This window comes from Gallus gallus, chromosome 2, assembly GCF_016699485.2.
Source record: "Gallus gallus isolate bGalGal1 chromosome 2, bGalGal1.mat.broiler.GRCg7b, whole genome shotgun sequence".
NCBI classification, from domain to species: domain Eukaryota; kingdom Metazoa; phylum Chordata; class Aves; order Galliformes; family Phasianidae; genus Gallus; species Gallus gallus.
Window position 1 is genome coordinate 137,486,372 of NC_052533.1, and position 20,235 is coordinate 137,506,606.

At 44.3% G+C, this 20,235-nt stretch overlaps 1 protein-coding gene across 25 annotated transcripts in view; it reads right to left on the bottom strand.

Moving 5' to 3' along the window:
• Positions 1 to 344: 344 nt before the first annotated feature.
• MTSS1 (MTSS1, I-BAR domain containing) overlaps positions 345 to 20,235 on the bottom strand; it is a 118,420-nt gene continuing 98,529 nt past the window's right edge. For 4 of the 25 annotated variants that reach the window (XM_015283094.4, XM_015283091.4, XM_025147131.3 and 1 more), the window contains 9 exons: positions 19,724 to 19,881; positions 18,205 to 18,312; positions 17,184 to 17,281; positions 14,979 to 15,189; positions 8,109 to 8,228; positions 6,903 to 7,097; positions 5,103 to 5,267; positions 4,582 to 4,744; positions 345 to 3,296 (listed from right to left, as the gene is read on the bottom strand). In XM_015283094.4, the coding sequence (XP_015138580.1) occupies positions 2,599 to 3,296; positions 4,582 to 4,744; positions 5,103 to 5,267; positions 6,903 to 7,097; positions 8,109 to 8,228; positions 14,979 to 15,189; positions 17,184 to 17,281; positions 18,205 to 18,312; positions 19,724 to 19,881 (1,916 nt within the window). In that variant the 3' untranslated portion in view covers positions 345 to 2,598. The remainder of the gene's footprint in view (positions 3,297 to 4,581; positions 4,745 to 5,102; positions 5,268 to 6,902; positions 7,098 to 8,108; positions 8,229 to 14,978; positions 15,190 to 17,183; positions 17,282 to 18,204; positions 18,313 to 19,723; positions 19,882 to 20,235) is intronic. The other 21 variants (XM_040679236.2, XM_040679225.2, XM_015283099.4 and 18 more) reach the window with 17 other exon arrangements.

Genomic DNA, 20,235 nt, shown 5'->3' on the forward strand with positions numbered 1-20,235 from the left:
GATGCTAACAGCAAATACTTCCTGTGTGACTTTGCACCCTCCATCCCAGTCAGTCAACCAACCACTGTGCTGTTGCTGTAGGACAGAGCAAGGAGTCCCTCCTGACTTCTGCAGGCCTCTGAGATGGTCCGACTGCCCCTCCTTACCCCAACGGCTGCTCCATACGGCAGCGCTGACGGTTGGACTGGATTATCTTAGTGGGTCTCTTCCAACCTTAGCGAAGCATTCTATGATTTAAAGGCTGAACAAATCCAAGTCCTCCATCGGCCGGAGGCGCTGGAAGCGCATGCGGGTGACAGCAGCACCCTACAAGCAGGAAGCCTTTAAGAAGTGGAATACAGACGTTTTCCAGCAGTTCTTTATTTGTAACGTAGGCTTAAGCAATCATTACAATGTAGAAGGGAGACACACTTACAGCAATTATTTATACCAGTTTAGAACAAAAACCTGCACAGGGAGAGGTCAACTCTCAGTACAAACTAGCAACTAAACCACAATAATTTACCATTAGAAACATTTTATTTTTCAGCTGTGACACTGCTTTTACAATATGCAAAAACACAAACAATAGAACTAGCCAAAGTGTTTTGTCACATTCTTTCTACATAGGATTTGGCAACATTTTATATTAAATTTTACCGATGATGCTAACGTTTAAGAACTAAACAAGTGAAAAGCTGTACTCGGGTACAGTTACATCCATTTATTTCCAAGGTTTAAATAACACTTTTAACTATTGAGATTATCTCCTAGCAGTTTTTGTTTATGCAAAAACCATCTCAAAGCCTCATTTGCACAATGCATCAGCTACCGGATCAGGGCTGGTGGGCTACACCGCAGGCACTACCGTTTATTATGTTCTGGAATGAGGAGCTTGTTTTTCAAAGAAAGGAAGCTTTCAGACTCTCTAAGGCTCATGCCTTTCTCTTTTTGCTTTTAAGCCATAATAAGAAAAACAAAAACAAACAAACAAAAAAAAGTCAGCAACCACAGCAGTGTAAAATGTCATAGAGAACACAGCGACTACGCAGTTACTAGAAGTTCACATCCAGTGCAGTTATGTCTTGAAGCGTAAGAGGTTGTGGAAGCAAGTCTAGAGCCAAGAGAAATGTGCAGGGCGTTGGGTGGAGGCTGCCTGTGGGAGCACCTGGCAGCGATCCCAGCTGCAGCACTGCCGGCATCGGTGGCTCTGCTGGGGGTGGGCAACTGCAGCCCCGTGGGCTGTGCGCCCCGAGCAGCCTGCATATTTCTGTCAGCTACACAGAGCAGGTATTGCAGCAAGAACCTGCTTCTACTTCAAGGAAAAAATCCAGCTCTGAATAATTCTATCAGCAGCGATCCAAAAAAAACGTGACTTAAAGTAGAAAAAAAAAGAGAATACAGTGGTCAGACTCCCGGGATTATCAAATAAAAACCAGCGTATCTCCCCACCCCCGACCCTTCAGCCCCCTTTTTTCGGTATTTAAGAAAAGCCAATCGACTGCCATTTAAAAGAAGGTAAGAAAAACAAGCCCCTGTATTGGAAAGGAACATTCGCAGTTCAGTAGACCACGAGCTGCTTACGCCTGTCAAATCCTTACGTGTTTTCTCCAAGTATTTGGGCTTCCCAAGGTGCCCAGCCTGCTGGGCACGGTCAGAAAAAGGCATTTTGATAATATCTAAGAACTCCCTGCGTGCTGTTTATAAACGTGTTCACCTTTGTAACTGCCTTCAGCCTGTCGTCCTTGTTTGTATTCGGTGAGAGGATGGGTGGAACAGAAGGTGAGGGCGGAGGAACTGAGCCTACACAGTGACGGCTGCATGCATGTGACTGAGAGTTGGTGCTGTGCAGTCAGAAAGCAACGTGGGAAAAAGAAAAACAACAGTCTTTAAAACACCCTACGGAAACAAAACACTGCAATCCAATATGGCTTATTCTGATGCATTTACCATGAAGCTACCAGTAATTACTCCTACTAGGCTACTTTTGTGCAACAGCATCTGCTATTTTGATGGCATCTCCCTCCCCCCCCCCCCCCCCCCCCACCCAAATACTCTACCAACTGCAGGTTGCTTCCTTGCATTTATATTGCTTTCATTGTCAATTTTTATTCCCGCTCTTCAAACTTCCTTCTTTAACACTCGAAAGAGGATCTGCTCCTCACTGCTCGACTTCAGCTTTACAGTAAGTCCCGCTGTTTGCTTTCACCTCACTATTACCAGGCGCTCTACAAAAGCTTGCAAAAAAGCCAAGTTCTCATTAAATCCCTTTGCTGAACTACTCAACGTTTTTTTTTTTTTTTTTTCTCCTATGATTTAAAACTTTACAAAGAGTTATAAAAAAGGTAAATGGGATTTGGCACCTTCAGAAACAATTAAAAGTGTAACTGAGATCAAAAAATGTGGAAACAAATCATTGGTATTTACAAATTAAAACCCCAGTGAGGATGATGTCTTACTACGCTCTTTCACCATGGTTTCTCTTCTAGAGTACTGTCAGACCGTCTGTTACCGAGGACCTTAAGGAATTCATTAATTACAGACTGGAATGGACAAGACTAACTAGCTTTCCTCCCAGTTCCCTCTCGGCGGCGCGGTACTCTGGCAGCTGCTTCGCTCCTAGGAAATACGAGGTGCCGAGCGATCGTTGGTGGTCGTCTTCTTCAGCTTGACGCCGCGCCGGATGGCGTTCAGCATGTCTTCTCCTTGCGGGACGTCCCCAGGGCTCAGGTCTCCGGGATCGAGCTCCGGCTGACCCGCGGGCGCCAGGCTGCTGGCGCCGTCCCGCTCGCTTTCCTCCCCCTCGCTCTCGGGAACCGCCGGCCTCTGCTCGTCGGCAGCGCCCAGTTTCTGGCTTGACGGCGGGGGGTTGACAGACGCTTGTCCGCTCCATGAGGAGGAGGGCATGCTGGGGACGCTCTGCCCGCCGTCTCCTGCTGCTGGGGACTCGGGACTTTGCTCGGGACACTCTTCGGTCCCAGCGAGGGCGCCCGGCAGCCCCCCCGGGATATCGGGGACGGTCGGCGTTTTGACGGGGATCACCGGCGTCTTGATGGGGATCGGACCCGCCCCTATGGTGCCACGTCTGACGGAAGGTTTGGTGGAGGGGGTCCGCCTGATGGTGGCGACGCCGGGGGTGACGATGACCGGTCCGAGCGTGGTTGGCAGACCTGCAGTGGAAGCGGGACGCTTGGTCTGAAACATTCTGCGATAGGACTGACTAATGTCGCTGTTTCTTGGGATGGTGGAGGATTTGTCAAACTCTTGTTGTTCTGCCTCCTGGTCACCACTCACAGAGAAATAATCATAATCTGAAACTGATGCCAAATGACACAGTTAGAAACAAACTGGAGAAGACTGCTGAGTCACGTCACTAACTCTGAAGTATGTGTGTGTGCACGTAACCAAAAGAGCCTGGAGGTCAATACCAATTAAGGCAGGTCTCTCCTCTACGAGGAGGAAGTCTGAAACATGGTGACCAAGATTCTCACACCGCGTGGCTGAGGCCAGGCACCCTAAATCTGCTGCCTGCCCACATCCCCCGTGACAGAGAACAAGAGCTGTACACATTCAGTACCTTTTCTTAAAGGAACTAATTAAGCAACAAAGACTCCGTGTTTGCTGCCGATGTTAAGATTCCAAACCCGGCATCCTACGAACCATATGCTACCTCTTCTAGATACAAATGCTTAAAACAGCCAGAGACTAAAAAATTTGCTTTAGAATAGGCAATGGGTGGCTCAGGGGATGGCGTACCAACTATTTCAGCAGCAAATTTGATTATTTTGCAAACAAAGTAAATCCCAGCTGTCAGCTCTGAAAACTCAGCCTAAGCTTTAATAATTGCATTGGGTTTCTTCCTTTCCACGTAAATGCTGAGCCAAGCTAGGCCCTCTGCAAGCCCTATGGCACCCTGCGATTGCAAGGATATCAGCTGAGCAAACAACATGGTTTGCTGAACTGTCAACACAAAACTCAGTCCCTCTCAGCTTGCTGCTGGGTCTGAAATGGCACAAAACCCAACACGTTACTGCACCTTCCCAAGTTTGCCCAAGTGAAGGTCTCCAACACATTCTTTTTTCCAGCTACAGCCATTTCTGTTTGTGTAGGAAATAAAAGGTCACAAAATAGAAGTGAGAACAGAATCAGAGCACTGACAGAACAAGAAAGCAAAGCTCATGAGTACAATTTTGCTAAGACAGTAGTCTGAAAAGGATACTGCTACCACAAGAAGTGCACGGTGCAATACCAACATCATTCCACTTAGCCCATTAAACATACATCCAGCACTTTCTTTAAAACTCTATCTTGGTAGCATCCTTAAACTAAAACTCATTCTAGGAATGTACAAGAAAATGAGTGTGTTAAGCACACTACGCAGAAAACCAGAATTGTATTCAACTAAAAAATCCAGGCTGCATTCCAGGCTGGAAGGAACTTCGTAATGGCAATGTTCAACCCTTCCCTGAAGCTGACTGCAAAGCCAGCGGCAGCTGCAAGGAATACAGCTCCTCGCTGCTGGGGGGCGAGTGCAGGAGGGCCAGGCTGAAAGCTTTGAAAGAGAACAGATCTTGGATGGCACATCAGTTCAGGGCTGGCTACCTTGAGATGGGATCGTGTCCTCTGAACAGCACGGAGTTGTGGTCTGGGTGCTGTAACCACTGGAGCACTGCAAGGAATCCCGACTGCTCCTCTGGGTGTCGAGCTGCAGACCTCTTGTCAGAGCGAGCGCCAGCTCCTCGCAGGGCTCCATTTCCTCACCCTGCTGGTTACACACAGAAAGGAGATTCATTACATGCAGGTTTGGTCAGCCTTCACCAGCTTTTAGCCATTCTTTCTCCCAAGCAGAGCCTGTCGCCATCACAACCCAAGAGGACTGTGCCCAACCCTTCGCTTGGGCTTAAGAACAGGCACCTCTTTGGCTGTCATTGCCCTACAAATGCCAACAGCCCAAGAGCACATTCTTTCACGTCCACGCAACTTCAACTGACCGCATCACCACACACCAGTCCCACCTGCTGGATACGTATGTGCCAAGATAAGGCATGTCAACAAAGTATGGGCAGGAGCTGGCACAGCCATTTCCTTTGCACCAGAAAGCACATTCAAAATTAGAGCTTCACCCTTGTGGCAGCCGACACTGTCATGCTCCGAGGTCTCTGGGCCTCCTCGGGTGGGACCGGTGGGCCGCTCTGAGCTCCGCCATTGAGATCTGCCTCGCGCTTCTCCTTCCGACGCTGCAACGTGTTCACCATTGGCTGATCGTACGGGCCTGGTTTGGCCCAGTCCTAGGGAAATGGGCTTGTTAGTGATAGCCTTCGTCAGTCACTGAGCTACAATCACAAATACAACAGTGCAAAAGGGCAATTCTAAGGCTGCAGATGATGTATCAAACTGGATGTGCCTTTCTATATAAGGCCATAAATTAACTGATTTTGATGTTATTTAAAAATCTTCACTTACAAAACCCATCTCCTTTTTTAAAGGAAACCTACATTTCCTGTTCTACCTAAGCTTTCTTCAATGAAGATATTTAGTATTTTAACATTACTGTTTCCTCTAAATGAAATACCCCTGTGTGAAAGCCTGTATTTTCAGAAATTCAAATGCAAAAGTCAGAGGCCAGCAACACAAAATACACATAAAGGTCCAATCAGCAATGCTAGATGTACACAAGTTCTGATACGTTCTTACACGTCTACAGTTTGAAAAATTATGCCTAAACAAAATTTTGATACATCAGAGATTACTCTGAGCAATCTCTCAGTTTCCTTATTGGCTGAATTCTAGTTCACAGTAATGAGCTGTACTGAAGGAAGACTGACACTTTGATTAACCCATGCAGAGCTGTGCTTTGCCTAGACAGCCGTGTCTCTGCTGTAAGCATTTTGCTGTAAAATGCACTGGCAAAGAGCTTCTAGCACAGACACAACCAATGACACAGAAGCCCTGGGATCACTGTGGCCAACTTCTTGTGTTTATGTCTCAGGCTCCAACTGCTGGAGAGATAAGTGAGGGGTCTGCAACAAGGCATCTCAATTTAAACATACAAGAAGGTCCCACAGTGCATATGCAGCATCATGTAAGCATCCACAGGCATCGAGGACCTGTGCAGCCACTACCAGCTGCATTCCAGCAGAGTGAAACTTCAGGGCAACAGACAGGAGACCTGGTCCCCCTGCTCCAGGGCACTGCTCCACAGGGAAGTGCCTGGCAGGGCTAAGTCCATGCTCCGGCAGAGCAGAGACATCTGGATGTGGAGGGAGATCCTCACAGATCCAGCTGCAGCAACTGAAAGGAGTTGCTGCACTCTGACAGGTTTTATGGTCTCACCCGAGACAACAGAACAAGCTGTGGGAGCTCTTTCAGCCTGCAGCAGCAAAGTTAAGGCAGCTGCTGTCACTGCTGGGCTTCACCTGGTGCCAAGCAACTTCTAAACCCACAAGAAACCTACAAGAGCACACTGCCTATGGCTTAGGGGGGGCCAAGGCCAGCAGCGGCAGGGAGAACACTGCGTTGTTCCATGAGTGATTTCACCACACAAGCTGGGTGCAAAGCCTGCACTTCTCTGCCCAACTGAGAGCTTTGAGGATACTCAACACACTCTCTGCTTGCTGAATGGAGCCCAGAGTGCTTTCAACAACGCTACATCTGTTCCAGTGCTAAACTACTCCTTCTTATCTAGCTGTTATCAGCCTTAATATGTTTTACTTAATGTGTTTTAGAAAGTGCCAGAATTGACAAGGTCATTCAGAAATATTTAGTACTGGATTTTAGCTGATTATCACCATGCAGTGCCCATTCAGAGCCATTTTCAACAGAGCAAATCAACAGCAATTACAGGGATTGAAAGGTAGCAACACCCGCTGTGCGCACACTCAATATGAGGAGGTGAGGACTGCCACAACAAAAGGAACACAAACCTTCCAGCTAGGGATCTTAGATGATGGTAACATGCCTGGCCCAATGGTGTAATAATGAACGTAGTCTGGAAGGAGGGCTGAGGGAGCCCGAGTCCACGCGCGGGAGACAGGCGGGAAATGAGGGAAAGGACCTGCACCAACTGAAGCTACGGATGGGTCACTTGATAAACTACAGTGATAAAACCCATTAGACAACTGGAAACGAAACAAATAAACAAACAAAAACAGAGAAATTAATATAAACAGAATGAATATGAAAATACACTGTGACTCTGACGCTCTAGGGAGAAAGCCATATCTTAAAATAAATAAATAAATAAAAAGACCTTAGCCTTGCCACGAATAAACAACAGAAAATTGATACAATGCGTGGTTCAGAACTGAGATTGCTTGAAAATTGTTACTCGGTATAACAAATTTCAGACACCAATCTAGCAGTCATTGTCTCCAGGCTGAGCAGCATTGCCTTCTGTCCACGAAAGTGGCACACTGGGACAAGCTTTGGCAATTTAGTTAGTCTGCAGGCACAGAAACAAAACATTTCCAATACTGAAGGCATTCGCATTGGTGGCATTTAATCGATGTGTGTGGACAGAGAGGAAAAGCATGCTGCCTTTGAAAATGACATGATCTGGCCGTGTGATGACATGGAAGGGGAAGAAAAGAAAAAACCCAACAGCAAGGATTTACCAGATGAGAATGGACACTGCACTCACTTCCTCCCCTGGTTCTGAGGGTATCCCCCACAATTTACTCCAACCACGTTCCGGCACAGTGTTTTGTATTTCTTTTTGTTTTGCTCAGAAACACAACCCAATTGCTTGGCTTAACACGTGCTATCTAATGGGAGAGAGTGGAGAAGCCACCAATGGTAAAACCTGGCAAAGATGCTCTTTGTCAGGCAACCAGCTGGGTTTGGGCAGCGTCCCACAGTCTCTCTAAACAGAAAAGGTGGACACCGAGATTTACTTAGAAGGTTACTCTGCAAAATGGCCAATTTGTAGTGTCCCCCTGGCAGCTCCTTTTCAGGTGTCGCCGTGGTTCATTCAAAGAGATTCAATTTTAAGGGAGTGTGCAGTAGTTCCTATTCTCATCTTCCCAGAGAGGAATCCTGGCTGTGTCCCATGCACATTTTTTGGTCCAAAAGTTGCTGGGTTTGGATAACAAGCTAGCAGGTTTGTATGTCTTTGAGATGAAGTTTTTCACCTTATCTGTGGAGGCCCAAGCCCCCATGGTGGAGCCTGAGCTGACTGAGGTGGGGGAACTGCACTCGCTCACTGACTGGCAGGTTTCAGAGGCTTCAGAAGAGGCAGAGCTGGACGAATTCTGCAGCGTAAAACAGCACCACAACGCAGGGAAAGGATACACAAGCCGTCAAAAAGAAAAAAAAATACAAACAAAAAAGAAAGACAAAAAGCACATAAACAAAGACACACAGAGGAGAAAGGGAAGGATGAGAGAAGCAGAGGGTTAGGGTTTAAATAATTAGAAACCACTCAAAACCATTGCTAACATTCAGGAAATCTACACCAAAACAAGCCAATTGCTTAGTGCGAGAACTTGCCACACTGCTTGAGAATGAGGGATTGGCCTCAACCCCTCATTACATCTCAGATTCTCAATTCTGTTAGCTGTCTCAGAACAAGAAGCTGAATGGACCGATGGTCCAACCATGCGATGTACCAAGACAACCGATTCATACAGAAAAGCAGATCGTCCGTACTTGAAAGACAAAGTTTAGGTTGAAAACATGGAGCAGCAAATGTCACATTCACAAGTTCTCAGATTTTCTGACCCGCAAAAGCGCTTGTGAAAAGTTCATCTGAGTTCAAATATTATAGAATAGAGAAAGAAGCAATACTTACCAAACCGGACGTTTCCAAAGTCTGTATGCATGTGCCTCTGTGGGGAGTATGCATACACCCAGAGCACTGACTCAAGCTTTTCTGCCCAACAGTCAAAAGGAAGGTGCATGTACTCTGCTGAGTGCACAAATGGTGGCACGTGCTTGCCAGCTGCTTCCTCTTATCACCAGAGACGGAAAATATCAGGGGCTTAGACAGAGAGGGAAGGAAAACGCAGGACATCGAATGTCCAACAAACGGCTCAAACATTCAGCCTCTTGCAAGGAACTTCTCTGCCACTTTTCAGTGCATGCCCCTATGTGCATTCACTGCTGTAACACCTCCACAAAAGCACGTGATGCACCTACAGACAGGCCTTACTCCAAGGTGAACGAGCATGTGGAACATTTTACTAACTGCAATCGGGATCACCGTCAGTGGGGATGTGCATGCAGGTCCAACCAGGGGCTCTGAAATGCTCAAAGACAGCAGCAAAGAGGTCAGGGCAGTCCCGAGCTCTGTTCACTGCCAGGAAATCCAACACTGGCAAGAATAATTCATCCTTTTGTAGTCCAAGACCTGTGAAGAACATCTATCTAAGGATGTCACCAACATTTTGTCACATCAGAGAGAATGGCAATCCAGAAACGTGTTCTTGTACACAAGCTTGTGTAGCAGCACCTCAGTTTTCAACAAACAACATTCTGAACAGGGAGGGAAATCTCAACTGAAACAGAACTTCAACAGCTACCTGGGATGAGAGCTTGGGGCGAGTCTGCAATAAAATGCTATCTGAATGAGAGGCACTGCAGAGGAACCACCAGTGCTAACACCCAGAAATTGGCTCTCTGCTCACTAGAATCTACATATAAAGAATGCATGTATTGCTAACTGCCTACGTAAAAGGAGATGCCAATCTCCCAAGATGAAACACCACTGTTTTAAGATTTCAGTGAAGACTACCAGGGCTATTGAAGAGCACCCTGAAATTATTAGTGAACTGCAGATTTAAGTAAGAGCTGTAAAACTCTGCAAAGACTGCTAAAAAGAAGACAAAAAGAGAGCATGTAACATAGAGGATTATTTTTTACAACTAATGCACACCCCACCTCCTGCTGGCATCAGATCAGATCTGCATGCACCGTGGCAAGTGTATTTAGGTACCTGAGGGCTCAGCAAACAGGCTTGTATTCAAGGGGTGGTATGATGCCCTTTCAGCTCAAAACTTCACCTCAGAGAGTTGAGATGAACACAAGATCAGAAGAATCAAGAGTATTTATGGCTCACAAGGAGAAAAGTGAAAAGTATGCCATGGGGTACTCGATGATGCAGTGGTTTGACTTTGCATCATCTGCTACATTCTTGATTGAAAGCAACTTCTTTTACAGGAGAAATATCTCTGAAGATAAGCACATTAACAAGGATGAGCTGCAGATGACTCCACCTTCAAACATAACTACGGTGCATTAGACAGAGATAAGCCTATTTTTAATGTTCTTAAAATCAATTTTTACAGTAAACCTCCAAGTTCTGCCTGCCCAAGTCCTGGGTTGCTCTGCAAAAGCAGCTGTTTGAGATCACTCACCATGAGAACACCTATACTACCAGTGTTATACAGGGGTCAGGAAAAGATAAAGCTGGGAACATTATTCCAGAGAACACCTTCTGAAACCTCACGTTTATGACCCAAAAGAACTGCTGGAAGACTGTTTTGGGTCTGAGTACCCTACACATGACAGGATGGACAGCAAAGGATGTGAGTTCCACGTGCTGTGTTGCTGGTTTCTCCATATGACCCACTGAAGGGAGAATTTGAAGTTTACACTCAATATGCTACTCTTATTTGCAAGCCAGAAGTTTAAAGAGATTATGTCAAATAGTGATAAAAATGGGTCATAAATGCAGTTTGGTAGCAATTGAGCTCCTTGTAGTCAGCAGATGGAAAAAGATTAAAAATGCAAGTCCTGAAGATGCAAAGATTTGTTCAACTTATGTGATGTGTGGCAGAGAAGACTGGAAACAGTGAGCTTTTGAAATGAAGTGACTCCAAGGTGAAATAATGACAGAAGGAAGACTCTCACACCAAACTCAGTGTGGTCATTTAACAGGCAATGAGACACAGGATGAGCCAAAATATCATGGGGTAAACACCCTGATAGCTGAAGAAAATGCAAGATGTGGTGGTAGGGAAACTGGATCTCTCCATCTTGAGAAATTCCCACTATGGAACGGGAAGCCTCATGCCTTGCTGAAAAAGGATTCAGTCAGTGAGAAATTGATGGGGATGGAAGAATACTGAGCTCCCGAGGGAAAAGCATAAAGAAAAAGAGTGGGTACAGGCAAAATGCTGCCTGGATCAGACTGCAGAAACAGTCCTGACTGGCTGAGAGGATCTGACTGTGGGAAGCACAGACCACCCTTCATTCCTTAGCAGAAAGTACATGAGTGGCTGAGAACAGAAATTGCATGGCTACTGCTTGGGCAAAAGGCCTCCAAACTTGAGTGCAGAGGCACACACACAGGCAACACGGGGCTGAGCAAGTTCTGCTTCACGTCCCCCGCAGTGAGCAATGTGACTCTGGGTTGCTTTTTTTCAGTTGATTTTGGTTTATCCCTTTTAAAAATGATGCCTTAATTTGAACGGTTTTTAAAATTAGTTCTTTCATTTCAGCTACTTTACCCCCAGGAGGTTATTTTTTTCCCACAGCTGTGATAACGGTGGTTCTGCTCCGTTCTCAAATCACCTCTTCTGAGAAAAACCCTGATGTTAACAGTATCAGCAGAAAGTTAGAACTGCTCTGCACAGCAACAAGCAGTCCCTCAGATGTACGTTATGTATGTGCAGCATGGCGTCTGGTCTCTCACACACTCTTCCAAGTTCTTGGACTATTTGCATCCTTTCTTTGCTACGCTTTCCATCCAAACACAGTATTGCTTTCTTAACCCTTCCCTTCCTCCTGCACTCGACTGCTGCTGGACAAGAGTCTCCCAGGAGACCAAACTCTAATGAAGAGCCAGGCCCAATGTCCCTCTGCAATCAGTAAAAGACACATCAGCTACATTTCTAAAAGCTCAGCACAGGGACTGAAGGTCACCTCCTCGGCCTGTCCCATTTCCAGAAGCGAGGCACTGCTCACCTCTCCTTTCCAGCTACAGAAAAACCCTTGGAAAACTTACTTTTGAAAAACGATGCTTAGGAGAAACAAGTGCCTGGTGAAACTGATACATGCATTTATCTCTCTAACTTTTTTTTTAATGGTTCAATTTAGGAACATGTGGTAATTTATGTGGACAACTGAATAGTTGCAACAGTGTGTTTTCCCTATTCCACCTTCAAGCTATTTCAAGCAATGAAATCTCTTTAAAAGTAGAATCTTCTTAGCTTCCATGCAGAAGCAGGTTCACCTCTGATTTCCCTCTGCCTCACTGTTAAGGGAAAATGATTTCCAGAATATTCCAACAAGAAAGCCTTAGTTCCCTGCTGTCTGATTACATGAACAGTCTGTTGCTTTTCTCCCCTCCTCTTCAATCCGCTTCTTTCTCTCCCCTCACTTTCACTTCTGCCAAGTCATTAGCAGCCTCTAAAATCCAGCTCCATAATCACTTTCCACCTGATGAAAATCACTGTGTGTGCTCACCCTAAGCACAGCCTTCTACTGTCATCCCCTTAACACAGACTTAATGGCACCATCACCGTGCCACCTCATCCCGGATCCTCAGCTTGAGTACTGCACAGGGCACGAGTGGTCAAACAGCACCAACCACACTGGACTTTCATTCATGCTCTCTGCTCCCAGCAGGAGATCTTCCAAGGGCTTTACGGGGTTTCAGTACATGTAAAGGGCAACACTGACCAAGGCTGACCTCACACCTGGCATTTGGAGAAACTGTTCACCTTCAGAAAGAAATCTGCAATGCTTTTCACCCAACTGCGCTTGCTTGATAAAGCACTTTGGAAGAGCCCCTTCTAAATGCACAGCCATCTGTTAGAGGCTAACGCTTTTGCTCCCAGTGATGTCAAGAATAATGCTGCAGAGAATATGGCAGAATATTGCACACTCAATTAAAGAGAATAATCACTCTTTTTCTTTCTTTCTCCACAGTGTGATAACTGTAAAGACTCCTCAGCAACTGTAGGCCTGTTCATTTTGACAGCCATCTCTCCTCTGGCACAGCCTGTGTCTTGCTCAAATCCCCGCTTACTTCTTCTTTCAGATTTCATCCTTTATCTGTTATTTTGAATGAACTCAGATTAATTTTCAGCGTAGGTCAGAGCACAAAAGCTTCGTGTAACTCACACAGTCCCATTCCCGTAATTCGGGGATTTTATGTGGCCCCTTTCTACCGTCTTTTAAAATCCATTATTAAAGGAAAACGGGCCTTGTTGCCCTAAAAACTACTGCTGCTAGCAGATGCCACAGCACATAGCTAGCAAACATCAGCAAAGTATCCACCTGCACAAGATATACGGCTTTTAATTTCCTCTGTTGATCGCAGAGCTTGCTTTTCTGCTTCCTCAGTGTCACTACCAGAAACAATGACATCAGTGCTTTAGAAACAGTCGGCAGCTGCTTCCACTGCTCCTCCCACCCACCACCCAGCCTCAAAGCACAGTCCCAAAAGGAAGATCTGTCAGTTGGTTAGAGACACACAACACGAAATAACGCTGTAAATTGGACAGCTTCTCAGTAAGCTCACGATCACAATTATCTGTCAGCACAACACACACATTTTACTTAGTGCTGAACATACAAAGCGAGACACTTAAGCAGAGATGAAGCGGCCAGGCAATGATCTGTTACCTTTTCCTCTGCGTAAAGGTATACAGAACTAGAGACACACAGAGCACATACCTATTTGTTATACCAACACACTACACTTGTCAAGTCAACGCCACACTGCTGCAGCCTTCTACAGCTCATGAATAGCTCAAGTGATGCTTGGATCAGTTTGCAACTTTATGGATAGTTTCTAAAATGAAGTGGAAGCGTATGAACTTAGCTGGTGTAGATCAGCGTGACTCCATCGACTTTCAGGATGTTCTGCCAGCTGATACCGGCCTAAGTTCTCTCCCTTGTTTAAGAGGGGAACTTGCAAAGAGAGGTGTTGGGTTTTTTCCATGCTAAGGGCAATTGCAAAGTTACATCCTCATCAGCAAACACAGCACCATCATGTAGATTACCACCCTTTTATGCAGGTGCAGTGGATACTATGAAAATCAAAGATGACGCTAGCATGTAGAACCGATGTATGTATCTTAAAAGTCAACTTCCTTACCTTGTTACTATTCCAGTTTACTTTATTATTGCTCATTTACTTTTTTGCATTTCACTTAGGTTAGCCATAGCCAATCTAAACAAAACATTCATTTAATTAGTGTGCACAAAGTTCCTCAGGTTGTCATCTATAAAAACAATGCTGATGTGTCCAGACTGGGGACAGTTGCAGATGTATTCATTTGAAAACAAAGCATTTTTATTAAATGAAAGAGTTAAGTATATTGAAAGAAAAACGCTGAGTTTCCCTCAAGAATATGCCCCAGGCCTAAATGAACCAGTGCTGTTGTTGATGATACCCTAAAAATTTCACTGGGAGAGCTACCTACTAAATGTAAGTCTATCCACAGAAAGGGATGTCATCAAAAATGACAAAACTGAAGCCTCCTATGATGTTGCTAATGATATTTTGACGCTGAGTATTCCAGGCCCTTTGTAGGGGCCCATTTGGTGGGAATAAAAATAGCATGCTTGTTGCCAAAGCCACCAATATCAATACAACGGCTGTCAGAAGGCTGTTCTGGCACTGGTATTTGTCCATTAAAAAATAAACAGCCGTCAGATACTAACAAGTTGCAATCGGCGTAGGATATTAATTGCTAACCTCAGTGGGTAAAGTGAGTATTCACTCCTTCCTGCAGAGTGGGATTTCTTACTCCTTCTCCTCTGTACCCATCTGAAAGTTAGGCATCCAGGCTCCCTTCAGGGCCAGAGCAAAAACCGCATCCCCTGAGGGTGACTCATCCCTTTCTTCACTGCCAGCTGCAAAAGCAGTACGTACCGCTCCAAACAGAGGCCCAACTTTTAGATGGATGAAGTGCAGTTAGACAAACCCTCAGGGATTAGTCTGACTTCAAGGTACCCCAAAATTACATCATATCCTTTTGTGAAAGGTGAGCCATGTGACGGAGTCCGGCTCACACTCAGCTTTTTTTTGTTCTCATGCTTGCACGTACCTGGTTAGGTGCTTCTGGTGGCATAGGGGATGGCGATTTGGACTGGAAAGCATCCTGGGACATGAATCCAGAATCATGGGAGGACACACTGGACAGCCTCATGGGTGCCTGCTGAGGCAGATTGGAGCTGCGATAGCGATAGTGTGAACTAGGTGAGTGCGAGTGCGAGCCACTGGACCGGGAATCACTACTGTTAACGCTGTTCAGACTGCTGTGAGAGACAAAAGGAACAGAGAAAGGAAAGGGGAGAGGAAAAGACACAAGGGTGGGGTGGGGAGAGACCCGTATACAGTACAATTAACATTCCACATGTCTCTAGCAACAGGCAGCATAAACCGGAAAAGAAAAAATGTTGACAAAATAAATTTAAATGTATAAATATATATATATATATGCACATATATATCAGTAAGGAACCATAAGCAGCTGCAGTATCCTTTGTGACCAGAGAGAAAATGGCATTTTACCTGGAATTTTACTTAAATAGCGTTCTGCAACCACTAGCAGTTTGAGTCAGGTTATGGATGAAGGGGGTGTTACATGCCCTCTGGCCTTTACGCTTATGAGTAAAGAAGCTTGCTGACAGCTCTCTTCTACTGCACCAGGGACCAAATTTTCAGAGAAATCTCTAGCAGAGGGTCCAAAGGCATCACAGTTCACCTACACCTCGACATGCAATTTTTGGGTCACCCAGCAGCCAGCATATGAGATTTTTGACAGCTTTACCAAAACCCCATATTCAGACCGTCTGAGACAAGTTTCTCTCACATGAATGTTTCCTATCAGAAATAAAAGCATGTGATGGTTTATTCAGTGAAGTTCTGTCTCCAGGTACGCAGCTTTAAGAAAGACCATCAGAGAGTTAATAACCCAAATTAACATCCATTAAAAAGACACCAATAATAATAATAATAAAAAAACATTTCAACCAAGAAGATTGATTTTTAATCTTCAGTACTCATGCACAACAGCAATGATGTGCCAGCAATGATGTGCCAGTCAAAACATGGGAGCAGCTGAAGTTTCCTGCTGGAGTGGCTAAGCAGGACTCTGCTTCACTCTGCATCACTCTGAAGGCAAATTCCTATCTTCACTGACAGGTGCCCACTGCCTAGCTATGGAGATGGCTCTAGACTATACATGGGCCAGCACTGCACCTCCTGTTCATAAATTCCACGTACACATAAGATGGACAAGTCAGCTCTCAGCACAGAAAGAGGAGCTTGGCTACATTTTACCCATACACAGTAGTACCTATATAGGTTTTACCACACAAAACTAGGTTGATTAGGAACAGATTATGGATTTTCAGCCATTTTCTTTTACAGCTTCAGGATATTGCATCTATAAGCCTGTGCTCATTGCTTTAAATACGCATGTTTTCGTATATATATAAAAGTACTGAAGGATTTTTTTATATATATCTGCATGCAGAGACAAGTAGATACATAAAAGAAGTCGTGTTCACTTGCTCTGACATGCTATAGGTAACTTTGTTCATACACAAGGAACCTGTAGTACATTATTCATAAAGCAAACTAAAAGGTAATCATTTGAGAGTGGCTACAAAGGTGTTAGAGCAGAATACACAATAGGATGTCTTCCTTTTCAATAAAAGGAAAGAGTAAATGTAGACACCAGGTACAGGGGCAGCATGCTAATAAACTGTTTCATGAGAGAAAACAGTTTTACAGAGAAAGCATAGACAGAACCCAGTGTTTCAACATATTTCAGGACAGCATTAGACAGCATTAAACAGTAAAAAAAAAACTTGTATCAAAGGAGCATTCCCCTCTACCAGACTGACAGCGTAATTGCCAAGAATGTTTTTTCCTTTTTAAACAGTTAACTTACTGGTTAGTAACAGCTACTTAGAATAATCTAAGAAGTCATCATATGAAAAACAGAAAAGGAAATTATAAACCAACAATCTCAGAGCTTAGATTAGTACAGTCTGCTCTTTGATCTGAAAGGGCTTCAAGAGAACTGGATCAAAAGCATCATCAAGTCGTCTTGAGCTTGACAGTTGTTTAGTGATGCCCATCCTTTTTAATATTCCCAGTCACATACTTACATGGATAAAGACCATGAGAGATTTATCTCATTAAGAGTTATTTAAGTACGAATACAAATCTATACCACAGTCTGAACTTGCCTCTCTTTGCCCCCAGACAGGTTAAAATTAAATATTACCAGTCTACTTACCTGCAAACACTAGATTTTCTGGACATGGTGGTACTGGGAGAGGATGGAGGAGTCTGGTAAGACCAGCTGTAATCAGAACCTTTCAAATCTAAAATTACCTGATGAAAGATATGATCAACAACATCAAGGACACGGAAATCTTTTTTCCTCTATTAGCAGAAACCACTTGCTGTTCACACAACATTTGTCCCCACTGCAAGATTTCAGTACCAACTGACCCCTTTTTCTGCTAGAATTACACTGTGCGTGTTACAGTTCTCACAGAGGACAGCCAACTCTCTGGGTTTCCAAAAAGTACAGCTCTTTCACACCAGAACTGCTATCACAAAGGGAAAGTTCAGATGTGAACAGAAAAAAATCTTCAGAAAGTAAACTGGAGTTTCATGTTATCCATACTGTAGGCTACTGGTTTTCTTTTTCTCTTAAAAAAAACCTGCAACAGCTTTAGCATTTAAAAACTCACATTAAAAAAAATGTGAAGATCCAATATCCATCAGTAACAGAGCTTCCATCCTTTATACTTATAGGTCAGTGCTAAGGCTTTTAAGGCATGACAAGAAAACTGAGGTCAGCAGGGCTGAATTAAAAGATCCTTTTTGGAGTCATTTAACAACACACATTTTTCTATGCGTTTTAATGACAGCATGTAATAATGTTCAAATGTTAGGCTCCAACAAGTCACTAATCTCAGCAATCTTGTAATCACACATAGACAGGGATGCTCAAGTGTAGGGTGAGGTGGTATCACCCATTCAAATACCCTCAGCAGAAAATGGACATTTCATGCATTCTCATATATTTTTGCTAACTACCACTTCACACTGGTCTCCCCCAAATAGTTCAGGAGCACTTGGCTGCTACTTCAAATCCAATTTTTTAAAAGTCACTTAATGTAAAAACAACTTGCTGCAGAGAAGAATCTATGCAATGTGATGTTAAGCCACTAAGTGCCAGCAGTCAGTATTTCTCACAACACACAAAGAACTTACAAGCTAACAATAAAAACACCTTCCACACTAACCTGTTCACTTGAAGATGGTAACTTGTGTGGATCCATGGTGAGACTTTTCAAGTCATCTGATATGGTCTGTAAATGGGTTATTTCTCCCAGCATTGATATTTCTTCTTCCTGAAAAGACAAAGGAACAAGTCTAATCACAGCCTTGGTTTTACAGATCCGACCCACAACACAATGCATTTCTTTTTTCCCAATGACCGTAGGAATGCCCACTGGAGCTGCTTTTTCCTTATCGATTAAGCAATCACTGCTTATGAAAGAGAGCTAGAACTGTTCATTTAGAGTTTTATGACTTAGACTGGATATAAAGTCTTTTACAATAACGGTAGTGAGGCAGTGGCACTAGTTGCCCAGAGAGGAGGAGGATGCTCCGTCCTTGGAGACACTGAAGGCCAGGCTGGCTGGGGCTCTGAGCAACCTGCTCTAGCTGCAGGAGTTCCTGTTTGCTGAAGGGGAGTCAGCCTACGTGGTCCTCAATGATCCTTTCCAACTCTGATGATTCTATGACTCTTTTAAGATCGCTCTACGTTGTGAGGCCCAGAAATCCTCTCTCTCATCAGTGAGAGGATAATCCCAGCCTTCTTTTTGTGACAATTCCAGAAAAAGAGTGCCATTTTTGTGGCATCTGAATTAATTTTAACTCTTCTTTCTATACTCACTAATTGACATTCAACTACTTCTGCTAGCTTTTGGAAACTTTGCAATTAAGGTAATATACAGGTGTGGATCATTAGCACGTCTATGATTCAGCCTAGCTCAAGGTATATCAACAGCTAGTTCAGGATATTCCAGCACCATAAATTACTACAGTATTGCTATTGCTACTCTGGTAGTTAGACCCAGGCCCTCAGTCTGCAACTGACCTCCACCTGTCCAGGTATCACCTTTCCACCTCTCTCACCATGGTTTTTTGTTGAGACGGATGCGCTCTGTAAACAAACACTAGGAACAAAATCTTCCTAATACATTGAAGGCCCTTCAGAAACGCATCATGCTTGCAGAAAGCCACAAATGGTCCATCACTGGGCTTCAGACAACCTGAGATTAGGAAAATACACTGAAGCCCTTTCAATGAACTGAAAAGACTGTCACGTAGGAGGAAAAGAGCTGCCAGAAAACTGCATGGAAGGAGGCTCCAATCTGTCACATAACATCACTGTAAGAACGGGGGAAGTCTTAAAACATTTATCAGAGCTAGTGCAGGAGTAGGAATAAGGAAGGTTTATATTAAAATGTGATGATGAGAAAAAAAGCAGTGGAAAAAACCGTTCATTGTCAATGTCTCAAATTCATATGCAGAAGGAACTCAAGCTCCGTTAAGCATCTGCACCCACTATTTCCCCATTAGTCTTCTTAAAGACATCCAGTACCTTCAGTTGCTGAATTACTCTATGTGCTTACAAGTAAGTGCCCAACTTGCATCATTTGCCAGCCAGAGATGCAGACTGAACTTTATCTTTCCAGAGGCTATTGGTCACATCCCATTTGTGCATTGCACCAACTTTAAATGGAGAGCTCTTACTATCACAGGCCGCAGCATCGAGATGAAAGTACAGAATCGACCACGCTCCTCGATGAGAGCTTTTCTGACAGCTTGCTTCTCAGTTTCTTCAAGCAGCAGGTACTTATCATTGACATCTTGCAGAGCACTATCCAACTGGGGCTGAATGTCACCCCGTCCTGTATGCAGGAAACAATCAAGAACACGTTTTGTCATAACTGATGATCTACATGGAAGAATAACTTATTTTCAGTCGGCACTGCTAGGAATTATGCTTTCGCAATTCAAGTCTCAACCAGCATTTTCCCTTAAATCAAAGTAGTAACGCTTCTTCCTCAGTGAAGTATTTCATTGCATCTTTTTCCCTTGTGCATAGACTAGAAATCCATCTTAATTCAAGAGGCTTCAATAAGCCAAAGATATCATTTCATGTAAGGACTTCCTCAAAGTGTTAGCTGAAGAAATCCTTCGTATCATCCTCGCTGAAAATCAACATCTTACTAATTGGGACGGTATTAACTACCAACCTCAGG